Source organism: Candoia aspera, chromosome 1 (genome assembly GCF_035149785.1).
Source record: "Candoia aspera isolate rCanAsp1 chromosome 1, rCanAsp1.hap2, whole genome shotgun sequence".
Classification (NCBI taxonomy): Eukaryota; Metazoa; Chordata; class Lepidosauria; order Squamata; family Boidae; genus Candoia; species Candoia aspera.
In genome coordinates, this window is record NC_086153.1 from 143,357,748 (window position 1) to 143,381,778 (window position 24,031).

The 24,031-nt window shown below is 40.5% G+C and overlaps 1 protein-coding gene across 6 annotated transcripts in view; it reads right to left on the bottom strand.

The window, feature by feature from the left end:
- Positions 1-16,353: 16,353 nt before the first annotated feature.
- CYRIA (CYFIP related Rac1 interactor A) overlaps positions 16,354-24,031 on the bottom strand; it is a 73,136-nt gene continuing 65,458 nt past the window's right edge. For 4 of the 6 annotated variants that reach the window (XM_063314763.1, XM_063314728.1, XM_063314736.1 and 1 more), the window contains 5 exons: positions 23,288-23,404; positions 23,109-23,188; positions 19,804-19,930; positions 18,126-18,196; positions 16,354-16,680 (listed from right to left, as the gene is read on the bottom strand). In XM_063314763.1, coding sequence (XP_063170833.1) covers positions 16,617-16,680; positions 18,126-18,196; positions 19,804-19,930; positions 23,109-23,188; positions 23,288-23,404 — 459 coding nt within the window. In that variant the 3' untranslated portion in view covers positions 16,354-16,616. Of the gene's footprint in view, positions 16,681-18,125; positions 18,197-18,860; positions 18,993-19,803; positions 19,931-23,108; positions 23,189-23,287; positions 23,405-24,031 lie in introns of those variants that run through there. The other 2 variants (XM_063314745.1, XM_063314753.1) reach the window with 2 other exon arrangements.

A 24,031-nucleotide genomic window follows, 5' to 3' on the forward strand; every position in this document is an offset into this window, starting at 1 on the left:
CCCTCCCTCTGGAAACAATTATTTGGGGTTCTCTGCAGCACCAGTTGTCTCAACATGTTTCCCCAAAGTAGAAAGATCCAATCTGGGACCTATGGGCTTCATGCCTGTGGCCACCAAAACCTCAAATCTGTCCCATCAAAGTTGGTGCGTTGGTATCTTCTCGTTTATCCTGCCTGCTTTGCTCCTGCTTTTCTCCCAGTCTGCTTTGCTCATGGATCACTCCCCCATCTCCATTCTCTTGCTTGACTTTTGTGCTTATGCCACCATGCTGCAGCTACAACTCCTTTATAACCCTTCCTGATCTTCCCATCATATCACCTTTATTGTCTCCTTTGTCTCAACCCTTGTGTTGCTTTATGTCTGGTTCTGAGGATTTTTTTTCTTCCCGCTGCAAGTTACAGGACACTTCCTCACTTCTGTGGCCATGGACTTGCCTCCTGTCCTTGAGTCAAGAGAAAAGCAAGCTGATGTAGAAAGCCTGGCCCAAGTCCACCATTGCTGCAAGCCAGATAGTGTTGCTGCCAGTTCACTTCAAGACAGTTTCCAAGCAGCTATTAGTGGCTTCCCTGACAACTTTTCCCCTCCCGCCCAACATCTACCAGCAGGAAAACCAGCCAGCAATTGCTCCCACTGTCACTCGTATTGTTTGCTTAATTTTGCCCTGCTTTGCCAACAGACTATCTCTGCACTAGTGATAGCGCTTTTTTGAAGCATTGTATGATTTCCAACCCCTAGAAGAAAAGAAATGCTGAGGTAGGGCATGGGGGCTCCCATGTGGGACCTCCTAAGGGCTTCCCCAGCTGTGAACGGTTCAGTGTTTCTCCTACTTGTTGGGGGGCTGGCCAGATGAGATCTGAAGAGTGTTGTTTTCCTCTTGCCTCCTCCAGTGTTACTGGAGATGAATGATCATTTCCCCAAATGGAATGAGAGTTTCACAGATCCAGAAAGGTGAGATTCTCTCCTTCAGGCAATTCCTCCATCCATCTGGGGGTCTCTGAGCACCTCTTCTTCTTGTGAACAGGAAGTGGATTGCTGAGTCTCCCTGAACTATGTGGCACTCCCTCTTTCCCAGTTGGAACAAGCTTCTTGCTTATAAAACTGGCGTATTATAAAATTATTTCCATCTGACATTCCCACCCCCAACACTCCCCATCCTTAAGCTGTTGTGTGCTGAAGGAAATGCTTGTATTGAACGCATTGGACTCACTTCAGAATAAATACACCCAGATTCTTTCTGCAATCTTGCAGTGGCTAGAAGATCTGCCTCATGCTTATCGGACACAGGGACAGGAAGAATATTTCAGAAACCTTCTCTATCATAGTTCTTTTTGTTTTTGTTTCTCACCCCCTTTCTTTCCACACAAACTCATATGTTCTTATAAATGTGCACACATATGTACACCCAAAGGTGGGTAGACAGACTTTTGTGTGGCCATATTCAGAATTGCTGCTCTTCTCCACTTGCTCTCTCTCATCACCTGCCAATGGGAGAAAAAGGCTGCTGTTATGGGTGAAGTTACGCTTTATTTTTGCTTATTGATGGGAATATCAATCTGACAAGACCCTCCCTAGTCTTCACCAAGATAAAGGAAGGGAGGGAGGGAAGCACATTCAGACTTACAAGATTTTGTTACTGTAATCTTATAATAAAAGTAGTATTGGCCTGCATGTTTTGGTTTCATAGTCTGGTCTACTTCGAAGGGCTGACATAGACAGTGCTAGTGAGGTATCTGGCCCTTCTGGCAGCCACAGTGAAAACAGCCATGGAGGTGCAGAGCCCCGTGGTGGGACAGGAGGTAGGGCAGTCCAGCAGTGGGCCAACTGGAGACCAGAGTAGACTGGGCTAGACTCCCAGCCATAGTCACTGAAGAGTTCATGCCTAACAACAGTCCCTAAGAGTAGCTATGCTGGAATAATCCGATGACCAACTTCATAGAGGCATGCATATTCTCTCCTTTCATTGACAGCAATGGAAACATGACTCCTGCTGTTGGGAGAAAGCTATTGGGTGTGCTGACCAACATGGTATATGGGCTAGAGTGCCACAGGAGGTGCTTTCATTCAGCTCATTCTTAAAGGAAATCATTGACAACTGGAGCTCATAAATAATTCCCTAAAGTGTTTTTCAGGTGGGGAGTGTTAACACTTAAACTATGGCCAGAGTCCAAGTTGGGTAGCTGAATGACATGCTTGCTAAAGATGGAGTAAGTCCTCTGCTTTTAACTCACCAGCATCAAACCAAATCAGCAAGATCTTTGCTCATGAGCTATGGCTATAACTAAAGCACCCACTGTATGAATGTAATGTAAATTAAAGTTGGCATCTTCTGGGTAAAATAGCTTCAGGTTGCTTTCCTCCTTCAAAACAGAGAGAGGTTCTGGGTGTTCAAACAGCTGAGAAATGGCAGCTCTTCTTTCAAGCCAGCTCTGGGTTGGGAAAAGCTTCTCTTCACTGCGGTAGGTTCTGATGACCTATTTTTTTAACCATGGCACACTCCCTCTTTCTCTGACATCAAAGTCCAGTTTTATCATAGTGATGGTGGGCACTTGATGTATGATGAATGGGCACCAGAGAAATGCCTTCTCTCTTATAGTAGTCATACTGACTTCTGGCTTCATTGTTTCCCTTAGTAGGTTGTGAAAAATTTTACTCCGGGGTGCTTCTCCTCAAATAGTGCTCCTTTATCATCTGCCTTTCCCATTATGGCTGATTTTTAATACTTTAATGTTCACTTTTTAAGAACATAGCAAAACATTTTCTGCAGAAAGGCGGGAAATAAATTTAAGCAAATAAATGCAATTAGTCACCATGTCTGGAAAGCACATGCAGAGCTGCTCTGCCTGCCTGTTTGACTTGGCTAAAAGAGAGATGGACATAAATTAATGTAGCTGTGCACTTTAAGAGGACAGGATTTAAATCAAGGGCATCATATTTATCTTTCATATTTTATGCCAGTGATCCATCACTCATAATACATAAGATTAGTTAGACTCAAGAATGGATCATTGCTAGAGGAGATATTATAGAGTCCATCTTCTCCCACAAGGCTTTTTTTGTTGTGGTTCTTGTGCCTTATAACAATAATAATATTCACACTGGTCACAAAGTTTTATTGGAGCAATTCAAAATTCACTGATTGGTTTCAGTAGGGAAGTTGAACTTCAAACTTACTGAAACCAGTGGGACTGAAAGTTATTTTACTTTGGCTGGATTGTGCCCTTACTATGGTCATTAACAAGAAAGAAAGAAGCAATGTTTTAGCATGCTGCTGAAAGGAAATAAAATCCATTTTTATATATAACTGTTGAATGTAACACCGTTTATTTTTATCAGTCTCTTCCTATGATTTTCACCAGAGGAATTAGCCAGTTGAAAACTTTCCAAATGGAAGGCTGGTGGTACTATATAGCCCGCTTAAAGTGTTAAAAGTTTCAGATACTTCCTTAATGGTCTTAAGAGATAGTCCTTTATCATAAAATAAAGTTCTTAACTTGAACAAGCTCCTTTCATCCATAGAAATGGCCCTCAAGCTCTGCCCATTCCAGGTATCTGGGAAACAGCAATTTCAACTGTCTCGAAGCATTCAACAGGACCTTGTGTGTCAGTTCCCAGATCCACCCACCCAACAAAGGTGATTCAAGACAGATATTAAAGCCAGTGGGCTCTAGCAGTTTAACTTACATATTGTAATAGCAATATTGCAGACAGGGCACAGAAGCTGAATGAATACCGGGTTGGCCAAGCCCCACTAGCACGCTTGTAGTGGAAATGAAATGTGAACAGGGACCTCACTGTTATTTCCAGTAACTATATTCCATTGGTCCTAAACATGTACCATTTGTAGGCTAAGGCCTATCTGGTTAGCAAAGAAAGGAGATGAAACATTTAAAGATATTAGTTGGAACTTCTAGGATGAGAATTTTCATACACAAATTTTCACGTAGGGCTATGCATACCCTGCAATAAGTGAGTGTCATGAGATTTTATCATTGCTTAAAAACATTATTGGTGTTGGAGAACAGACAATTCTATAGGGTGTGTTTCTTTCCCCTTGGCTGATGATATGTCTCTGTCCAGCCAATGAAACAAGCCTCCCTTGGAAAAAAGGAAGGACTGCCTATAACCCTTCTTCTTGGCATTGCCCAATGTCAAGTATCTGGGTCGACATGGACATGTTATGAATGGTTTGGACAAAGAATGAATCATGTCAAATGTTAATCAGGAGATGCCAGAAGCTGAAGCCAGTTAGCTCTCACTCCCAATCACATGCTGACAGCTGCAAAAACAGGTGAAGAGCATATCTGCTTTACCAGCTAGCAGCTGATGGCCTTGGGCAGGAGCCAAGAGATTACACTGAGTGTGCACTGTCCACCCTCTTCCTGGACTGGGTGTGCCATTTCTATTCTAAGAGCAAGAGAGCTGACAGAGAGCTTTTCTTCTTGCCCCTGAGTACCCACACATATTTCCAGCAGGCGGATGAGTCCCAACAGCTGGAATAGCTAACCTTGAAGAATTGGAAGTTTTCCCCCTTTCCTTGGCTGAATATTTATCAAAGGGCTGACACCTGCCAAAGACAAATCCATTATTGCTAAATTCTTCTTTGGGACATCTGACATGAAGTGCTGTGAAATCTACTACATCTAGGTGTAACTGGGGTAGAACAAATACTATGGAACACAGCTTGTGCCATTGATTTCTAGGCCCCAAAGTCAGATCAGATCTCAGGGTCCTGCTGAAGCTGCTTTTCCTATTCATCGAAGTGGAGGCAGGTGGTGTCCATGCTTATGAATTAAGCAGCCTTTTAAGCACAGTCAGTCATTAAGGTGGAATGTTTCCCGGACTATCAAGCTTGCTATAAAATTGGTGGCCGTTTTGGCCCTATAAATATTAGCCAGACTGCTTTGCTTTATGCTAAGACTGCTCAGTCTCGAGTGAAAGCATTTTGCTATGAAGACAAATAATTAAGTCTACCCCATTATGCTTTGCTTCTGAAAGATAAGAAAACAAAACAGGCAAGGCCTTTTTCACCCACCATTGGGTTCAGATCTCATATCCAAAAAGTTTTTGCCCACCATGAATGCAATCGATTGGCGCAAGACTCTTGTAGTGATTACAAATTTGTAGAGGTAACTGTCAACCATTTGGCAGGAAAAAAAGGACGAGACCTCTGAAGTAAGCAGATGTAATTTGTTTGGTGTGCAAATTCACTGGTGGACAAAAACTTTTTGGAGAGGAAAAAAGGAACAAGAGCCCAGGCAAATACGGAAAGGTAGCTAACTTGAGATGGGGCCCCACTTTGTGTAGTCCTGCTAAGAATTTTAAGTTCTGCTTAACGAAAGTGCTTCTCCTCAATGGAAGTGCTTCTCTTCAAGCATGAAGTCGTCATGGTCATTCTGCAAGCTACTCTAGGCCAGGGTTTCTCAACCAGGGTTCCGTGGCTCTCTAAGGTTCCATGAGAGGTCACTAGGGGTTCCCTGGGAAATCACGGTTTATTTAAAAAATTATTTCAAATTCGAGCAACGTCACATTCAAAAGATAGGTTTCATTCTTTATTTTTAGTTTAAGAACACTGTTAGTGTGTATATACAGGCCTACCCATGAAACGAATATAGCAATTTTGTAACTTCTGGCCTGTATTTGAGCCTGGATGTGCAGGGGCTCCCTGAAGCCCAAAAAATATTTCAAGGGTTCCTCCAGGGTCAAAGCTTGAGAAAGGCTGCTCTAAGCAATTAGGATTGAAAGAGGAATCTCCCTTCGAAAAGCAGAAGTTGCTTTTGACCACTGTCCAAAGCTCAGGGCCCAGCTATAGATGTTCCCACTGGCCGTGCTGGCTGGGGCTGATAGGAGTTAGTGTTCACTCCTCGAGTTACAGCTTTCTGATCTCTAAGACGAGAACCGACCCCATCTGCCCTGATGGTGATACGAAACAAAGGAGAAAGGTATCCTTATTTGTATAAGGGCAATACCCTAAATGATTTTGTCAAGCTGGAATCCCAGCAGTGTGCCAGACGGTTTCTGTGAATTCCACAAAAATAAAAATAAGACGTCTCCTTGCTTTCCTTTCCTAGGCTGTTTCTATTCCCACTGCACAGCCTGATTTCACTTCATAAGGGGCAGAGGAAGTTTACGGAGCAGAGACCTCAGAGTCTACTGTATCAAATGGTGAGGTGACCTGAAAGAGAAACATATTCCTCAGGGGGTGGGGGAGATGGGGAAAACAAACCCTTACACCCCCAAACAGAAATATGGTCTCTTGGCAGGCCTTGGATGTTTTACCCACCCGTATCTGCTTTGGTGCTAACATGTGTTTCATATGAAGCTCTATTAAGATGAATTTTACCCTACAAATAACTAGATACAGCTATGCAGTAGGAGGGAATTCCTCCAGGATGATGTCAAGTTTCTTAAGCAGTCAAATTAAAAATAGCACATAAAACCTGACCAGTCATTATGGCTCTGATTCCAACCAACACATTTGGGAAACATTATCAGGTTTATTGGGAGGAAACGTATCACAGTAAATCTGCTTCTGTTTATATATCATTTTATTATTCATTTTTGACATTTTCCTTTTTTTCTTTAACCAGTTCTTCCTTTGCCCCCAGCAAATAAACATTACCCTGAGTTGAAATGCAAAACAACAGTGAGATTTTTCCCTTGTGCCACCCCAAACATCACTTTGAAGCATATACACTGGGAAAACTTTGATTTTCAACATTTAGAAGTCTTGACTGCTAAGATATGCATGAAAAATTTTGTGGTAGGCTAAACTATTGAATAAAAGTAAAATAAACTAAATAAAGCAAAATGGAACAATATGTCAGATGAGAAGAAATTGGATAAAACAACAGTAAGGGTTTATAAGACACTTTGCATATAGCATGTCAGTAATGTTTGGGGATGATTGTTAATTTATTTACTATTGTATTACATCTCATAACCAGGGTTCTTTGTGCTGTTTACAAAGTCTTTTAAAAGAATAAAATAGTTAAAAAGTTAAAAAAATACAGTAAATATATCAATAGCACAGGAAATAAAATTCTACAAAAACATGTATTCCATTGTAATGCAGGCATTTAAAACAAAACTATCAAAACCTATATTCCTGGAAGAGTATGCCTCTATAAAGCTTCAAAGGGTTGATTCAATTCTGAAAATTCAAACTGATTTTCAAATCAAATCAGGTGCATTAGAATCACTCTGAAGAGATTCAGAGGCAATCCAGAAAGTCAGTGAACATCCTGGTGCTTTCTGATTTTGCAAAATCTCTATCATGGTTGTACTCTTTCCATATTTGGCCAAAGGAGGGAGATGGATTGAATGGCACAATAGGCTGATACTGGTAGCCAGTTAATTTTATCACCTCCATTACTTTCCCAATCAGAGTACTTGAGACAGTGATGCTTTGCTGCTTGTGTCTCTCAACGTTTTGTTTAGGCAGGTTCACTTGAAGAAAGTGATACATTTATTATTTTGCTTTTTAAAAATCTGGTTTGTTCTTTCTACATTTCTCCAATTTAATACTCTTTTATCCTTCCTGTTCCCTAGCTTTCTATTTATCAGATCTGTAGTACAGATGCTATTAGGCTCGTTTCATCTGTCTGCAATTAGCTTTCAGTACTGATATCACATGAACACATCATGCGACATGCTGGGCTTGAGGAATCCAAGGCTGGAGTTAAAATTTCTGGAAGAAACATTAACAATTTCAGATATGCAGATGATACCACTTTGATGGCTGAAAGCGAAGAGGAACTGAGGAGCCTTATGATGAAGGTGAAAGAAGAAAGTGCAAAAGCTGGCTTGCAGCTAAACCCGAAAAAAGCCAAGATTATGGCAACCAGCTTGATTGATAACTGGCAAATAGAGGGAGAAAATGTAGAAGCAGTGAAAGACTTTGTATTCCTAGGTGCAAAGATTACTGCAGATGCTGACTGCAGTCAGGAAATCAGAAGACGCTTAATCCTTGGGAGAAGAGCAATGATAAATCTCAATAAAATAGTTAAGAGCAGAGACATCACACTGACAACAAAGGCCCGCATAGTTAAAGCAATGGTGTTCCCCGTAGTAACATATGGCTGCGAGAGCTGGACCATAAGGAAGGCTGAGAGAAGGAAGATCGATGCTTTGGAACTGTGGTGTTGGAGGAAAATTCTGAGAGTGCCTTGGACTGCAAGAAGATCAAACCAGTCCATCCTCCAGGAAATCAAGCCAGACTGCTCACTTGAGGGAATGATATTAAAGGCAAAACTGAAATACTTTGGCCACGTAATGAGAAGACAGGACACCCTGGAGAAGATGCTGATGCTAGGGAGAGTGGAAGGCAAAAGGAAGAGGGGCCGACCAAGGGCAAGGTGGATGGATGATATTCTAGAGGGGACGGACTCGTCCCTGGGGGAGCTGGGGGTGTTGACGACCAACAGGAAGTTCTGGCGTGGGCTGGTCCATGAAGTCACGAAGAGTCGGAAGCAACTGAACGAATAAACAACTGATATCACATACCACTTAGTCTTAAAATCTCGTAGTTGTTTTGGACTTGCTGTTTTCTGAATCTTCTTCAAAGTTAGTCTCACAGTGTGTGGCAAGAGTTTACCAGAGCATGTATAATGACTGCAGGTGGAAGATGGCATGTCAGCTTGAGCTGATAAAAGGCCCTCCTTATCACTGTAGCTATCTGTGCTTCCAGTGGAATCAGCACCCCAAATTGCAAACCTTTTTTTCCACTGGAAGGGGAACACTCTCCCAAAGGGTGGAACACAACTCATCTGGGCAACTGGACCAAACAACAGTACTTCCATCTGGATTGATTCTCCTGTTAACTTATCCTGCTCAGGTGTCAATTCAGAACATCCATTGCCTCACCTGATTAGGTGAAAAGCTGAGGTAACCTTCGATATTATCTCCATACTGATGACAGCCAGTTATCGCTCCCACAACTGATTTCATAGACCCAGTTAATAGTATTGTGCATGTATATGTGTGTATGGGTGGGGAAGAAATTGAGCAGTAAGTAGCAATCTTACCCCAAATAAGCTATTTCAGAAGGATACAATTCTTGATAGTATTAAAACTACCACCAGGGTTGATAGTTGAAATATCAACCCTGAGAAACATCAGGGCTGCATTCAACAACGAAGGCAGTTACTGTCCCAGAACTGGATGCAGAACTGATTTGAAATGGATCTAGAACAATGTCATCTAAGTGCCAGAGTTGGTTTGCAACCACTTACTGGAACATCTAATACAAGGAAAGGGTGTTAGCAACTGGCATGATGTCTTACTTTATTTTTTCTGCGTTAGTTTTCTTCAAAAGAAGTAATAGTCCAATCTGGAGAATGTCTAGTTCAAGAAGGCTGCTATAGCACAAGAAAATTTATGCAGTGGACCGTATACCTCTCCACTCCAGCAGTGCGTGCTAAGCATATGCATTCAATCTGCAGGTTTCAAAATCTGCAAAGGGAAGAAAAGGTGCTTCTTTGGTGTGTAACCATACATATGGGAAGGGGTTATAATATTCTGGAGCAAATATAATCTTATCATTATCTCACTGCATCCTTTCAGGCTTGGCTATCTAGTTTATCCATTTTTCCTTTGTAACACAAGTGACTGAGATTGTGATTAGGTGCTTCTGCTACTGTCACCTGAATATCACACTGAAATAGGTAAGGAACAGTTTTGTGTATTTTCTTGTCTTTGTTTTGGGTAGTTAATTAAAAAACAAATTAAGTGCTCCAAGCCTGAGTTTTTTCTCCCGCCTGTTCACTCAAGGGTGTAGGCACTGCCCAAAAAAGTTAATAGTGCAATTTCTACTTGTTCTCTCCTCCTGGGCGAGGAACAATAGAACAGATCTACAGGAAGGTTCTTGGCTTCAGAGCCTCTAGACTCTGAAGTCAAGTGTGCAGACACCCAATTAAAGAGAACATTGCTCTGTGAAGGAGGTGCCTGTCATTGCATTGCTCAGGCCTATATGGCTAGACACTTATTCCAATGTGGCAGCTAATGTTTAGACGCCATGCACACCAATCTCTCTCACTGGTTATAGAAAATTTCAGATCACCAGGAAGTATGGTAAGAAATAATTTAGAACATTTGCTTTGTGTATGCGGGAGTGGGTGAATTTTTATTTGATGCTTTGAACTTTTTATAAGTTTTTTAAAACTAGGAAAAATGTGTTCAACCGTTAGAACAGTTTTCCTTTATGATACCTAAGGACCTCTAAATTCAAGTTTCTGTTGCAATATCAAGAAGCCATGTCCTCTTTTTTAGACAGATCTGGCAATTAAATAATACATTGGGTCTCTAACAACAATCTTTGTCCACTGTATCCAGTAATTGATGCCTACTGATAATGCTGAAATTTTCAGGCCGTCATCAAAATATTTTTCGTATTCTGCTTAAAGCAGCAAGCCACAGGGAACTAGATCATGGAAAAAGTTCAACAAGTATTTGATTCATGTGTGAACACAGTAAAACATCAGGAGGGCAATTGTCAACATTATTTCTGTACAAATTAGCTCTGATTTGAATTAAGAGATTTGGGAGAAGACATGATTCAATATGAGTTTATGATCCAAGAGTCAAGGACAACCAGATTCAATCTGAGACCCTTCAAGTTTTGTCTGAAAGGAAGTTTGGTACATGATCCATAATGGGGAAACTTCAAAATACCTGCAGCTACTTCATTTTGTGGCTGAATGTAATGAAAATAGCAGAGATGGTAGCCTTTTAGGGTAAAGATAACAGGGATGAGGACAGTACATCAGCCTCCAAATTTTCCAGCAAAAAACCTAAACAGAAGCTGGCTGAACCCATGCAGAACGAATCCTACTCCAATTTGAAAATGCAAACTTTCAAAATACATTTTTAAAAATAAACATGCCTTTCCATTTGCTTGGAGTAACACTGAAAAATGACCACTGACTTCCTGTTGTGATGTGCTTTGCTGTCATTAATAAGACGATCCTCTGGGATGTCAGGAGAGTTGGTGTATCTGTTTGGTAAGAACCCCTTCATTGCCAGTTTCAGTGCCAAACTCTGTAGGGTGCATTGGCAAAGCAACTTTCTATGGAAGACTCCACTGAAAGACTCCATTGACTTGCCCTTGGGGGGTGGTATAATTTTGCTGCCTCTGATAATTGGGATTTTTGGAGTACAAGAAGACTTGGCATGGCTCATTTGCTTCTTTATTGTCAACATTTCTACCTCGCCACAATCCAGAAACACTCAGTGGCTTACATAGAGCATAAAAACCCAGTAAATATTCACCTTGTAACAACTATAAAAACAATAAAATACCACACCCAAACAGAACACTACCAATAAAAGACAGAAAATGAAAATGGCTCATTAGCAAACTTGGCCTCTTGTATAAGGATTCCCTCATCAGTAGCCTTAATGAAATGCCAGGCTGGGCATGGCACAACATGGTACATTGGCAAGTCGAAGATGTCTGGTGCCATGAGGGTTGGCATTACAAATGGCAAGCTTGACCCCTCCTGGAAAATCTCCCCCCGCCCAATTGGCACAGCTGTATGAGGATCATGGCCTGCTTGCAATATCTGTGTTAGCAGAAGCAGAATGGCCCAGCAAGATACAATGCCCCAGAGACAGGCAGGCCATAAAGAAACAGGCAGGGAGAAATTTGTAGCCTTTTTATCCTGTGCCTATTTTAAAGCAGTAAAACATTGGGCCAATGCCTATTAGCTGAGCACCACTCATTATGTCTTTATTACCACTGGGTGACCTTGGGCCAGTCCCGCTCTCTCAGCCCAACTCACCTCACAGGGTTGCTGTTGTGGGGAAAATAGGAGGAGGAAGGAGTATTAGGTATGCTCGCCACCTTGAGTTATTTGTAAAAATAATAAAGGAAAGGCGGGATAAAAATTAAATTAAGAAAATTATCGACAAGAGTCTTAAACATAACCCAAGAGTGCGTAATTTAAAAGTTAGGGCAGCCTTCAGCATATACTGAGAACGCTAAGAGCTGAGCTGTGCTCTGAGTTGTGATGGCAGGACCAGCCTAGAAGTATAACACGGCATGAACAGAAGAAAGAACACTGTTAGGGCTTATGGCCATTTTAACGGAATTGAGTGCTGAGAAAGTGAATGAAACCCAATGTAGTATTAGCCTTCCCATGGCAAAAGAGCCGTGGCAGGCAGGTTAATGAGAGATTAAACTGAATGGCAGGCTACCTACATCAGTGTCAGAAGGCCCATCACATTGTTCCTACCCCACCTCACCCTTTCACATTTTCCACACCTGGGATTGAGACTGCAGTACTGTCTACCTTGTGTAACCACCACAGAAGCAACCAGGAAGCCATCAGATATACGAAGTGCTCTGAAGTCACCTGCTCCAACTTGCTGAGTTTGACTGGCAAATCTACTTGAGCATGATGATTTGCCTGAAACTTGGTGGAAAAAGCACTCCTTCAAAGCAACGCACAGTCCTAAAAATAAAACCTATGATTTTATGCTGTTTTTTATATGCTTTAATTGGGCCTTTTATTGCTTTTAGCCTTCCTACTATGGTAAACCACTACAAAACAGCTGTCCAGGTTTTTAAAAATTGCATTTTTTCAAGTAGACCTCTGCCAACAAGTCAATTCTAACAGGAACAAGTACATGTGTGCTCAAGTTGCAACAGTAACACAATTGGGTTTTTAATTTTTTTATTATACAGAAGGCAAGTAATTGTTCTTTTGTTTTTTTTAACAGAACTCCATTGTTAAAACATTAATTCTAAGTACAGTAAAATCTGAATATTCCACTATGAATAAAAGTAATGAAGTGCATTATACTATTGCATGTGTATAGATCTGTATGGACTGTTGATTTTCCAGTGGCAGGGAGAATATTATTCTGAAGCTACTATAGGCATTCCTCACTTGAGCAGTGAACCTGCTATGAATGGACCCTGTGTATTTTTAGGAGATACTATCTTCTCTTCTTGATCAAGCTCTGGGGGTAACCGCTCCATGCGGATACAACAAAATCACTTTGAATATAGCCAGTATTGGCTGGAGCCAGAGATGGTGGAATAATGGCCCTCCTTTACCCATACATACAACACAAGGAAAACAGAAAAAGAGAAATTGTCTACCTAAAATGGGGAAAGAGGCAAGCGACAAACAACTCAGTCTCTGATGCATTATGAAGTACATCAAGCATTTGCCTTAAGAAGCAAGGGTCGCTTCATGGAGAATCACGCCTTGCAATACTGTACCTTCTCAGTGTTATCTGGACTATCTCTATGTAAAAATAACCATCTAGAAGACTTGCCTTCTAAACCAGAGGTGGTGAACCCTTGGCTCTCCACATGCTGCTGAAAGTTAATCCCCAGCATCTTTTACTGCTACAGAATAGAGACTGTCAGTGGGTTTTCATGTACTGAAAGCAGCAGGCTCTTCTGTGAATATTTGTTCAGAGGCAGTTCTGCAGTGACCAGGCAAGAATTTTTTTTATTGCTATCAAACAAACAGCCAGGACAGCTCTATCCAGTTCATTTACTAGTTGTTTCTACCATAGGCAGAACTGGCTGCAAATGGATAAAAGCTCCCTGCCTAGCACATGTCTGTGCATATGTGTGTGTGCACGTGAACAATTAGGCAGGAGGAAGGGTGGTGAGAAGCAATAGTTTGGTTTAATGCATCAAACAATATTTCTAACTGAATTTATTTTAATCAAACTGATCTAGGTTGTTTTCTGCATGAATGTACATATTTCAATATATTAGTTTGATTGCATAACAGGAGAAAATACTATGTCCTCAAGCTTCATTTTGTAATAAAATGTGCAATGTTTTCTAGAGTTCTGAAACCTAAATAAAATTACTTTGTGATAAAACTGTCAAATCCAAACAAGCACAAAGAGAAGGGGGGGGGGGAACTGTATATGCTCAAGGACTCACTGCTACAACTGTCTATTTTCCTCCTAACAATAAGTAGGTTGAAAATGGGGTGCATTCGGAGCTAGTAGAGTGGTGATAAGATAAAAATGTCTTTTGACATTGCATTGGCCAAGCTAGTTAGACCTACTGCAAGATGTAGTTTGGCAACATTTGAAGCCAAAACTCCGGGATTCTTTATTCAGGAATTGCCTGCCTAGCATCATGAAGTGGCAGTGGTTCAGATCCACATGACAAACTTCTAAATCCAATAAGAGATTAAAAAATAGAGAGCTTCCACCTGTCTTAAACAACTTTCAACAAGGCCTAAAAGACTAGAATCCTAAATAGCATAACCTTATGGGGGTCAAACCAACATCACTGGGACTGCTCTTAAGTACCTGATTTCTAAATTCATAGCAAGAAAAGGATGTTTCCAATGTAGGCCTTTTTATCTCCTAATTTTTTGAGGGGTCCAAGTTTCTACAAACATACAAATATTTATTCTAGCTGACCTGCACAAACTTAGTCAAATTAGACCCAAACTTAAATCAGCAATTTTAAATATATGAATACTGTATTCCATATACAAAGTTAGCATGTTTTCTGGGAAATCTTACAAGCTAAGCATTTCACAGCTGCAGCTCATCATTTAGAAGAAACATTCAAAAGAGGAACAGGCAAAAAGTTCACTGTTCCTTGGCTAAGGACTCCAGTATGAATTATCACAAATGCAGCTTCATGAAGATTCTACCATCACATTTAAAGATAGTAATTAGTTGAAACTGATTAATATGCAAAAATCAAGACAATGCTATGCCAAGTGTTTTGAGTTACACAATCTGCACCATGTTTCTGAACTTAAGAAGATCTGTGAGTGCATTCCCGAATCAGTAATGTTGGGTAACATAAAGCCGTCTAAAAAAATGGGAAATTGGCAAAAACTGCAGTGTCTTTAAAAACTACTGACTATTGTTTAGACAGCATGACTCTGGGCCCATGGAGTATAAACTCAAATTTGTTTTTCTATTATATATAGGTGGAATCTGTGAAAGGAGACCATAACCTCAGCAATGTCAGCAAAGGAAGATCAGATATGGTTGTTGCTCAGAAAAGGCAGAAATGTTAATTTTACAAGTTGTATTCCTAGAACAGGTATATTAAGGGTTAATCATGCCATGCAATCAGCCAAACAAGGTTCCCAGGAGAGAATCTCCTTCTACCTAAGTTCCCTTCCAATCTCACAAATAAAACTAATTATTTTTTAATATAAAAAAGCTTACTATGTGACCCAGCAAAGCCACTCTTACTTTCAGCATCAGAATGAACAACACAGTTAATAGAGACAGCTGAACTACAATTTCCAGTTGCTTGAGTTGTGAAACACCTATTAAATACATCTTTAAAAATGGCGTCAAAAATAAAAGCATCTTAGAGCCTTTTCCCCCATAGTTTCCTAGTGAATGTATTTGATGTGATACAAAGGAAGAGCTAGGCCTTAAGGAAGGCCTAAATAAAAAATGGCACAAATATTAATTCCAAGATGATGTGCATGATTAAGGAATAATTGTGGTAGGTCATGTTTCAATCTTTCAAGAGCAGAGAGAAGTATGAAGAAGAAAGCAAGGAAGTGCCTTATACCACAAAGCCACTCAGTGCTGTTGGTATGGTCACAAGCATACAAACACAGGCAATACTATCTGCAACAGTGTTGCCTCTCATTAGGTTTCTGCAGTCCTACATTCTGGCCTGGTTTGACTGTACATGTACCTTCGATTACTGAGTCAAGAGATGCATAAGCCTTGTGCTGCATATATGTCCTTGCACTGCTCCTTCTCTCCTCCAGCTGGAAGTCTGCTTTAAGATTGGGGCGCGTCCTGATACTAGGAAGCAAAATTTCCAGGTTTGGACCTAGTAGGAAACCATGGCTAATTAATTCATGAAGCACTGATTATGGCTTACAAGGAAAAAAAGAGAAGATAGTATAATGAGAGAATGCAAGGGCAAGTCTTACACATATCCTATCTTGGCTTAGTAAGCTGAGAGTTGTACATCAAAACTGGGCTGGTATTGGTTTACATCCATAGTTCACATCTCATTTATCTGCCCAAAGGCACAATGCAAGCATTACGCATATAAATTTAAAAACTTAACAAAATTATTGTATATACATGTGCAGGCCTTGGTGCAAACCCAGCTAAATCTGTTAGAAAAGGGTCTACTAGTCTCAGAAAGATCCGGCTACTCAGAACACACGCCTTGCTCCACGCAGCACATGCACTTGGTGCGGCAAAAGTTAAGAGAATGCAGAGACCCCTGGAGGGTTTTGCAACAAGGTCCTCACAGGCACACAGTCAAGAGTTATGACTGCCTAGAGATTATCCCCAAGAGTTACTCTGTGTACATCCACAAAAAACGCCCCCCCCCCAAACGCAACCCCCTAACATAACAAAAAACAAAGGCACGTAGACACTTTCATTATTTATATATTCAAATTAAAGGTACCTCTTAAACTTTTTGAATGGTAATACAAGCACAGAAACGGATGTCGTGCATTACAAAGTCAGTCATGTTATTGATACAAATCCGCACACTGCAGCAACAGGAAGAAATCAATGGTTATATCATCGTGTAAATTATGCATATTTACTAACACCACCACAAACTATTAAATTATGTAAACAAACACCTTCTCTAAATAATTTAAAAGTCCATTTCTCAAAGGAGGGCATTACTGAAGCATAGCTCGAACTTGCTTTGAAGTGGATTCGTCATTCAGGTGTTTTGTGGTGAACCTAGAAATGACAAAGACACAATCAAAAGGCTGTCCACGGCGAAGTGCAATCCTATGCAGCTCTTCACAGAAGTATTACTGTGTTCAATGGAGCTGAGCCCCAGATTCAATGTGTATGGCTTTCAGCCTCCATTATATAATACCTTCCTCCCAGGCCATCTTGGGCATGGTGATGTGTGAAAGGTCCCCTGTGAAAGCACTGAGTCATGCCTGGCCGTTTGGGGGGACACCGCTTTCGCTATGTTTTCTTGGCAGACGATAGCGGGGTGGTTTGCCTTTGCCTTCCCCAGTCATAATTACCTTCCCCCCAGCAAGGGGGGTACTCATTTTACCGACCTCGGAAGGCTGGAAGGCTGAGTTGACCTGAGCCGGCTACCCGAGAGAGAATCCAGCTTCCGCTGGAATCGAACTCGGGTTGCGGGGAGAGTTTTCGGCTGCAATACTGCCGCCTACCACTCTGCGCCACCCAAGGCTCCTGTTATCTTGGTTATCCAGTTGTCTTGGTTATCTCCAGTTATCAGTTATCTTGGGCATAACTGATACTAAATGCATTGAAAGGCACAGGATTAAAATTGGTCAATATAGAAACAAGTATAGACTTACAAAATAAATAACAACATCATACTCACATTATACTATCATATATGCAATATGAGCATGTAATGACTAATTGCAAGAAATTCATGGACTGAAACATGGCTTGCTGCTTTTATTATAAACTTGTACTAGAAATGAACTTGAGGTATTGCTTCTCTAATGCAGATATTGTATACCGCAAGCATATCTACCTTCCCCATTTTTCTCCAGCCTTGTCCTCATTTCCCTCCTTCCATGTTTCTCTCTGCAGACCCATTTCTTTGCAACCTTAGACCCACTGCCTTGACTGCAATATACTTAACTAGTCAACCACAAGTCTCCATAACTGATGTTTTAAAACCTGAATACCCTGTGTAATGAGTAATTGTTCTGAGCCAGTATGTAGCTCATGCCTGTCCTTTACAAGGGTGGAGAACTGAATGCATCTGAAATACTGAAGGCAGGATTCTGCTTCAGCCAATTTACGCCTTCCACAATGGAAGAAAGTGCAACATTGGTGAAGTAAGGTTGCAGTTGCACGAGCAACTCCTGACACTTTTGTCCATAACAAGCTTTCCTCTAATGAAGGCAAGTGTCCATTTACATGTGTCAGACTCAAGACGGGGAAGAAAAGTGGCTCCACTGAGCCCTCTCCATTTCATCTTCCTCCTCCCCCCACCCCTTCCCATTTCAAAAGAGAAAGGGAATCTTTCCTAGCAGCTTCCTCAGGTGGAGGACATAACCCAGTCTGAGGGCTGAACTCATTCTTTGGTGGGCTACAGCTTTGCAATTAGTATTAGTAAATAGAAGGGAAGGGGAAAATCATGCGTTACGTCTATAAAAATAAATAATGGTTGGTCCAGGAGATACCTGAGAGCATTCAAAAGCCCTTCAACAGTGTCTGGTGGCTGTTCTCTTAAAACCTTTATGCAACCTTTCATCTGTGAAAAAAGAAATGTGCAAGAACAAAACTTGAATTTGGATGCACGCAAAGTACCCAAAGGGAAGGAATGAAAAACACTGAATTCTGTCAGAATGGTGTCTTTTCCTGGAGTATTTTTCCAAAAGAAGAACACCTCCTCTGCCTGTCTTATGTGGCAGGAAAAGATAGGAAATAAATCCCACTGTACTCAGAGAGCCTTGCTGCCTTCAAATCAAGTCTTTCTAAAATAGGCCTCTCTCAGCAAATTATACTTCAATTATGCAAAGCATTTCAGATATTTTCCAACAAGGTGATAACAATTTTTATAAATACAATTACATTATCTCCTTGAATCCATGCCTCAGAGTCTTCACATAGTTCTGAATGCTATTTAGAGCTATTAAGCAGAGCTGAAACTCCATAAATGATTCCAACCACAGGAGCTTTAAGTACTTTTATCTAGGGAACACCACCACCACCACTATCTTCCTGACCTCTTTCAGCTTCTGCAATGAGGGGTTACCTACAGCTTAATCTCTTAACATTGCTTTGAGGAGTTAGAAATGGATATCTGTGACAGAGGCATGCATGCCCATTTGAAACATTAGCAATACAGAAAGAAAAGTGTGACAGAACGTGTCGCACTGGGAAGTGCTCCCAATTTCCCCCGTCCCCATACTTGATAATCCCATTTTAAAATGCTGGTTGTGAACTCTGAACCTTAAATTAATAGCACAGCCTTGGGCCCCAATAGCTGATGGCTCCTCTTATCAGCTGGGGTGGGATCTTCCACCACAAGGGAGAAAAAGCAGCAGCTGCAGTAACAAGTGACAAACTATTGTCTTCACTAGCTGCTGAAGTTACTAACAGAACGGCAGACTGCCTCCCCCGCCCCGCCCACAGAGCCTATGAAGGCTAAGTGCCCTACAAGGAAAAGCAACAGACCTGAAGGGATCAACTCGGCCTCTTGGACCAATCCACTTTATAAGTAGCATACAACGTTAAAGTGCCTGACTCAGCTGGTTTACCTTTTTCCTCTTCATCCCCATTTCTTTCTGTCTTGTATCATTTAAAGTCATAAATCTGAGAACAGGGATTCTGCCATCTGGGGGGCCTGCACCAGTAGTCCTTTTCATGCAAGGCATTTAAACATGTTTCTGATACAGCTTGGATGGGTTTTATAGCTGCTAAATTTTACTGTTTGTTTTTGTTGTGATTTTATTATTGCATAGAGTTTTATACTCAGTAATTAATTATCTAAAATGTTAATATTTGGATTAGACATAGGTCTTATTGGAATAATTTAGGAAATTATTGAGAATTATTTTCCAACGATAGAGGATACTAGCAGTTTTCCATGATCTGCTTCTTTGTATGTTAAAACAACTTTTCACTGTGTTTTATTCAGTGCTGCAAACTGCTTTGAAATTCTTGCAATCCGATAAGTCAGGGCAGAGATTCCAGTCAAGCATTATTAAGAGCACACCCCCAATATAAAGATTTTTCCCCCATCATACAAATATGGTATGCATTAAACCACCACTGAAGACAGTACAAGTATCTTCTTCCACAAGATCTGTGAACTTTTGCTGAAGATAAGAAGACCTTGACAGTCATTATTCTTACATCTATCTTTGAAGCCTTTGAGAAAGCTCCCACAGGATGAACGTGGTCATAGAGAATAATTACACCAACCATTACTCTCATGCAGAACATGAGGGTTTCTTCACTGGTGAATCTACTTCTATATTCTCTGAAAAATAAGATTTTTTTAAAAAAAAATGGTATGTCAGTATTTTTTAAAATCAGCATTATTTTCATTCATTTCCATCTTTCAAATTAAAAATGCTTTACTTTCAGTGCCATGTAGAAAGCATTACTCACAACAGAATAATGCAAAGGACAATATCAATGACTGCAAAGATTAGCCCCAGTAGTCACCGGCAAAATAGAAGGCTTTGTAAAAAGGGGTGAGGGAGAAGAGCAAACAAGAGAGAACACAGAATGAATACAAAGGTTTGTTTCCTTTCCAATGAACATTTATTTCATACTGTTGATCCTAAGTGTACTGCCAAAAGGAATTTGGAGCATTTGGTCCAGTCATAAAATGGTTGTAAGACACAAATCAATACAAGTGCGGCGGTACCCACAGCTGCACACATATGCACAAGCACAAACTTAATCACCCTTGATTTTGCTAAACTCACTTCACACAACCTTGTCTTTTAGAATGCTGTGCTGTCTCCTTAAATCATAAGACATGATTTAAAATGGAGAGGTGTGAAGGAGGATTTGTCTCTCACTGTCACTGGTTTTGCAGAATCACTATAAAGTAACAGTAATATGCTTTGATAAGTTGGGAAACTCTTCCAGCATTGGGAGGACAGCACCTTCACAGAAAACTGGTATCTTCAGCTAGTGGGAGGATGTGGAGGAATCCAGTGAGCCAGATTTGTTGTCTGAAGTGAGGTAGGGGTGGGGAAGAGACAGTGAACTGACCACTTGTTGCAACATCTTCGGGGAAGAACCGTTCTTTCTTGGCATATGATGCAAGATCAAAAGCTATGCTACTGGCCTCCAGTATGGCTTACTTGTGTCTTTTACCATTAAATAAATCATTTACAGTAATCTTGGGTATTCCGAACTTTCAGAGGAAATTAAAACCTGCCACAGGAAATTCATAATCCAGAAAGTGAAGGGAATATGTAACAATGTGTAATTTTAATCCTGAATACTTAAAGCTACAGAATTGTTATTTTACGGTGACTTTAAGGAACCTATGCATCAGCAATCTGAACATTACTGGATCAATAAAAATGAGGTGGCTGTGGAAAAAAAAAATAACACGATTCTGTTTAAAAATTCTTTCGCTTTAAACACTATTCTATTACTGAAAGCCATCTGAAAAGTAGGGGAAAAGGATGGATGAATAGGTAGATAGATACATAGATGAAGAAGAGTAATTGTTGGCATTTTCTATATATAGCCATTTCAGCATGGATGATGGGAGCAAGGTTCACTGAGTTTCCCTGACAGAATGACCAATCTTCAAACATCAAAGCCTGTGAAAATATACAACTGGCTAAAAGGATAAGTCATGTGGAAAGTGACCTGTTTTAAAGATCTTTAACCTTTTCATCCTGCCATATCATTTTCCACTCTCCCCAACTGAATATCGACACTTAAAAAAAAAGAATAACAAGCTAATGTAATTCACTTAACGATTAATTTATAATGCGGCATTGCCTGTTTCAATATTCAAAAGTATTTTTAAAATGCTGTAACCTTTTCTTTTCAGAAAAGTGACCTACAGAAATAAAACTAAAAACACATCTATTAGAACCATCACTAGCAGCAGTATAATTTTGGATATCATTTGATTGGAAGCAAGCAAAAGAAAATACCATTCCTCCTGGAGGACTACATAATATGCGTATGCAAATACATAAATAAAAGGACACTGTGTGAACAGAATGAAAGCTTCCACAGGCCTTTAATCTGTTCTCAGCAGGACTTTCCTTCTGTTTTGACAGCCTCAGCAGAAGACAGTCCCTGTCTGGTCTTGTTGGGACCCAGAAATTAACAGGGGCAGGCCTGCTTACTACTTGTATGGGAGACTGCCAGGGCCTCTCAGAGGAAGGCAAAAGCAAGCCACTTATACAAGGTGGCCAATAAAACTACACTGCTGTGTTCATGAAGCCACGAGAACTTGAACTTAATTTGAAGGAGGATTGATTTCACTAACTAAAAGTAAAAAGTATATAGGTAAGTGATGATGGGTTCCATGGACAAGGAATTCCCCAGGGTAGAACAAAAAGGGCCTTGACATAACTTGTACTTTATCTAAACTCCAGAAGAGACCAAACCAGAACTAGGTATTAGAAATGTCTCAAATTACTACCAAACATGCCATGCCACATACAGATTATCTCTAGGTATAGCCAATGAAATCATGTATTTTCTGCTTTCTGTTTAGTTCTGCCTTGAGGAATTCAAAGAAAGGACATCTCTGCAAGAGGTAGCATTATGCATAAGCTGCATCTAAATGACACAGCAAGCCAGAATTCACAAACATGCTGGGTCAGTAGTGAATGATCAGCATGTTGGCCTATGTTACTTCAATGGCTCCTGCTTACTCTTCTGCCAGCAAACCATGGACAGCTCCAACTGTGATTTTTTTTAAAGCAGGAAGGAGTAGGCAACCTGCAGCATCAGGGCTGATGCAGCCCCAAACTCCTTTTCTAAGGTCACAAGAGCCCCCTGTGACCACAACTGCTGAAAAACATCATCCTTTTCAGGTAGGAAATAGTCATGCAAGCCTCCAGAAAATCACAGCCCTACCTTTGTGTGTGACACAATCCTACTCACTTTGCCTAGCTGCCCAAACCACTGTGGCTTTTAGCCCCTCAAAAATGATCAAACCAGCCCCAGGATCTCAAAAGTTTCCCACCTCTAAATAGCATGTGATTGAACAAGGGCCTCTGTCTTATTTCACTGTGGTTCAGATTGTTAACCTAATCACATGCAGGCCAGTCTGTGTTAGGGCTGTGGATGATTCATATTTGATAGAGAAAAGATTATTCAAAGCATCCATGTAGCCCCTGCTGGCAACTCCTAACAAGGTTGTGCCTTTTCCCGGGCACAGTACAGACCTAGTAAAAGTTTTGTCTGATTTAAGGAGGTGTTGAAAGGTGTTCCATGTGCTCCCAATCACCTTTCCCTTTCAAATCTGGATTGCTGTGCAGCTTTCATCAGTAGCTTGCTTAATTGCTCCTACTGGTAGAAGAGTCAGTGAAAACTACTGGAGCGCTGCCACCAGCAAGCTGTTCATTCACTGCTAAGCCAGAATCTTGGCAAAGTATAACTTGATTTCTTTGAATCATTTCCTATTATAGCAACATTGATACATAAGTCCATTGCTCATAACTTACGGTGTTTCCAGCATGACTTTACATACACTGGCCATCGTACTAAGACAATCTGTTGTATTCTCAATTGGCAAGGTTTTATTCTACAAAAGTTAAAACAAGCCAACAAAAGAGTTAGGTCAGTCTAGACTTTTCTCTCATATGATTTTCAATTTTCTGAAAGAATTAAAACTATCACTCACTTCTACAACAAAATGGGTGGTAGCATTACTCAACGTTTTCAGGACTGGTGTAGCTTCTGCGTAGAACAGGGACATTCTGTTAGCCATCTCATTGTTCACTTCACTTTCAATGTCAAGCTGTTTAAAACATGAGAGAAGACTAATTTTTTGTTTTGTGTTCAGAAGAGTCATTTTGTCCTACTGGTGTACAGAAGCATATGAGAACTTCCAGCCATATCTCATGACCCTCATATTCAAAACATAACATGATCCAAACCTTGTAACCAAAATCCAAAAAACTATGCAACCACTGTGTCCTAAGGAAAGCTGGAATTCTGGTTGTTTAAACACCATTCCTCCTTTAGGGAAACAGCTTTGAAGTGGACTTTCAAAAGCATTGTATGGCACTATGAAAGTTGTTATGTTTAAAGAAAAACTTAAAATACCACTGCTATTTTTAATGATTATGAACATGTATGGTAGCTGTTAATATTTTTTACATTTTTTCTTACCATTAACATATGGCTTTCCCATTCTAGTTAGCAATCAGAAGAAAACACCCACCCCCGTTGCATCAATACATAGAGAGATTTTGGATATGTTGTGATCACTGTGAAAGCAGGAGTAGCAGCACAATAGAAGTCTAAGGGCAGAAACCCAACAAGTAAAAGTGACTGACACTATGCAAAGCAAATATTTCTCATGATCTATAAAAAACACAATATATTTATAAAGTTATAAGCATGCCATTTAAAAATCTTGCCT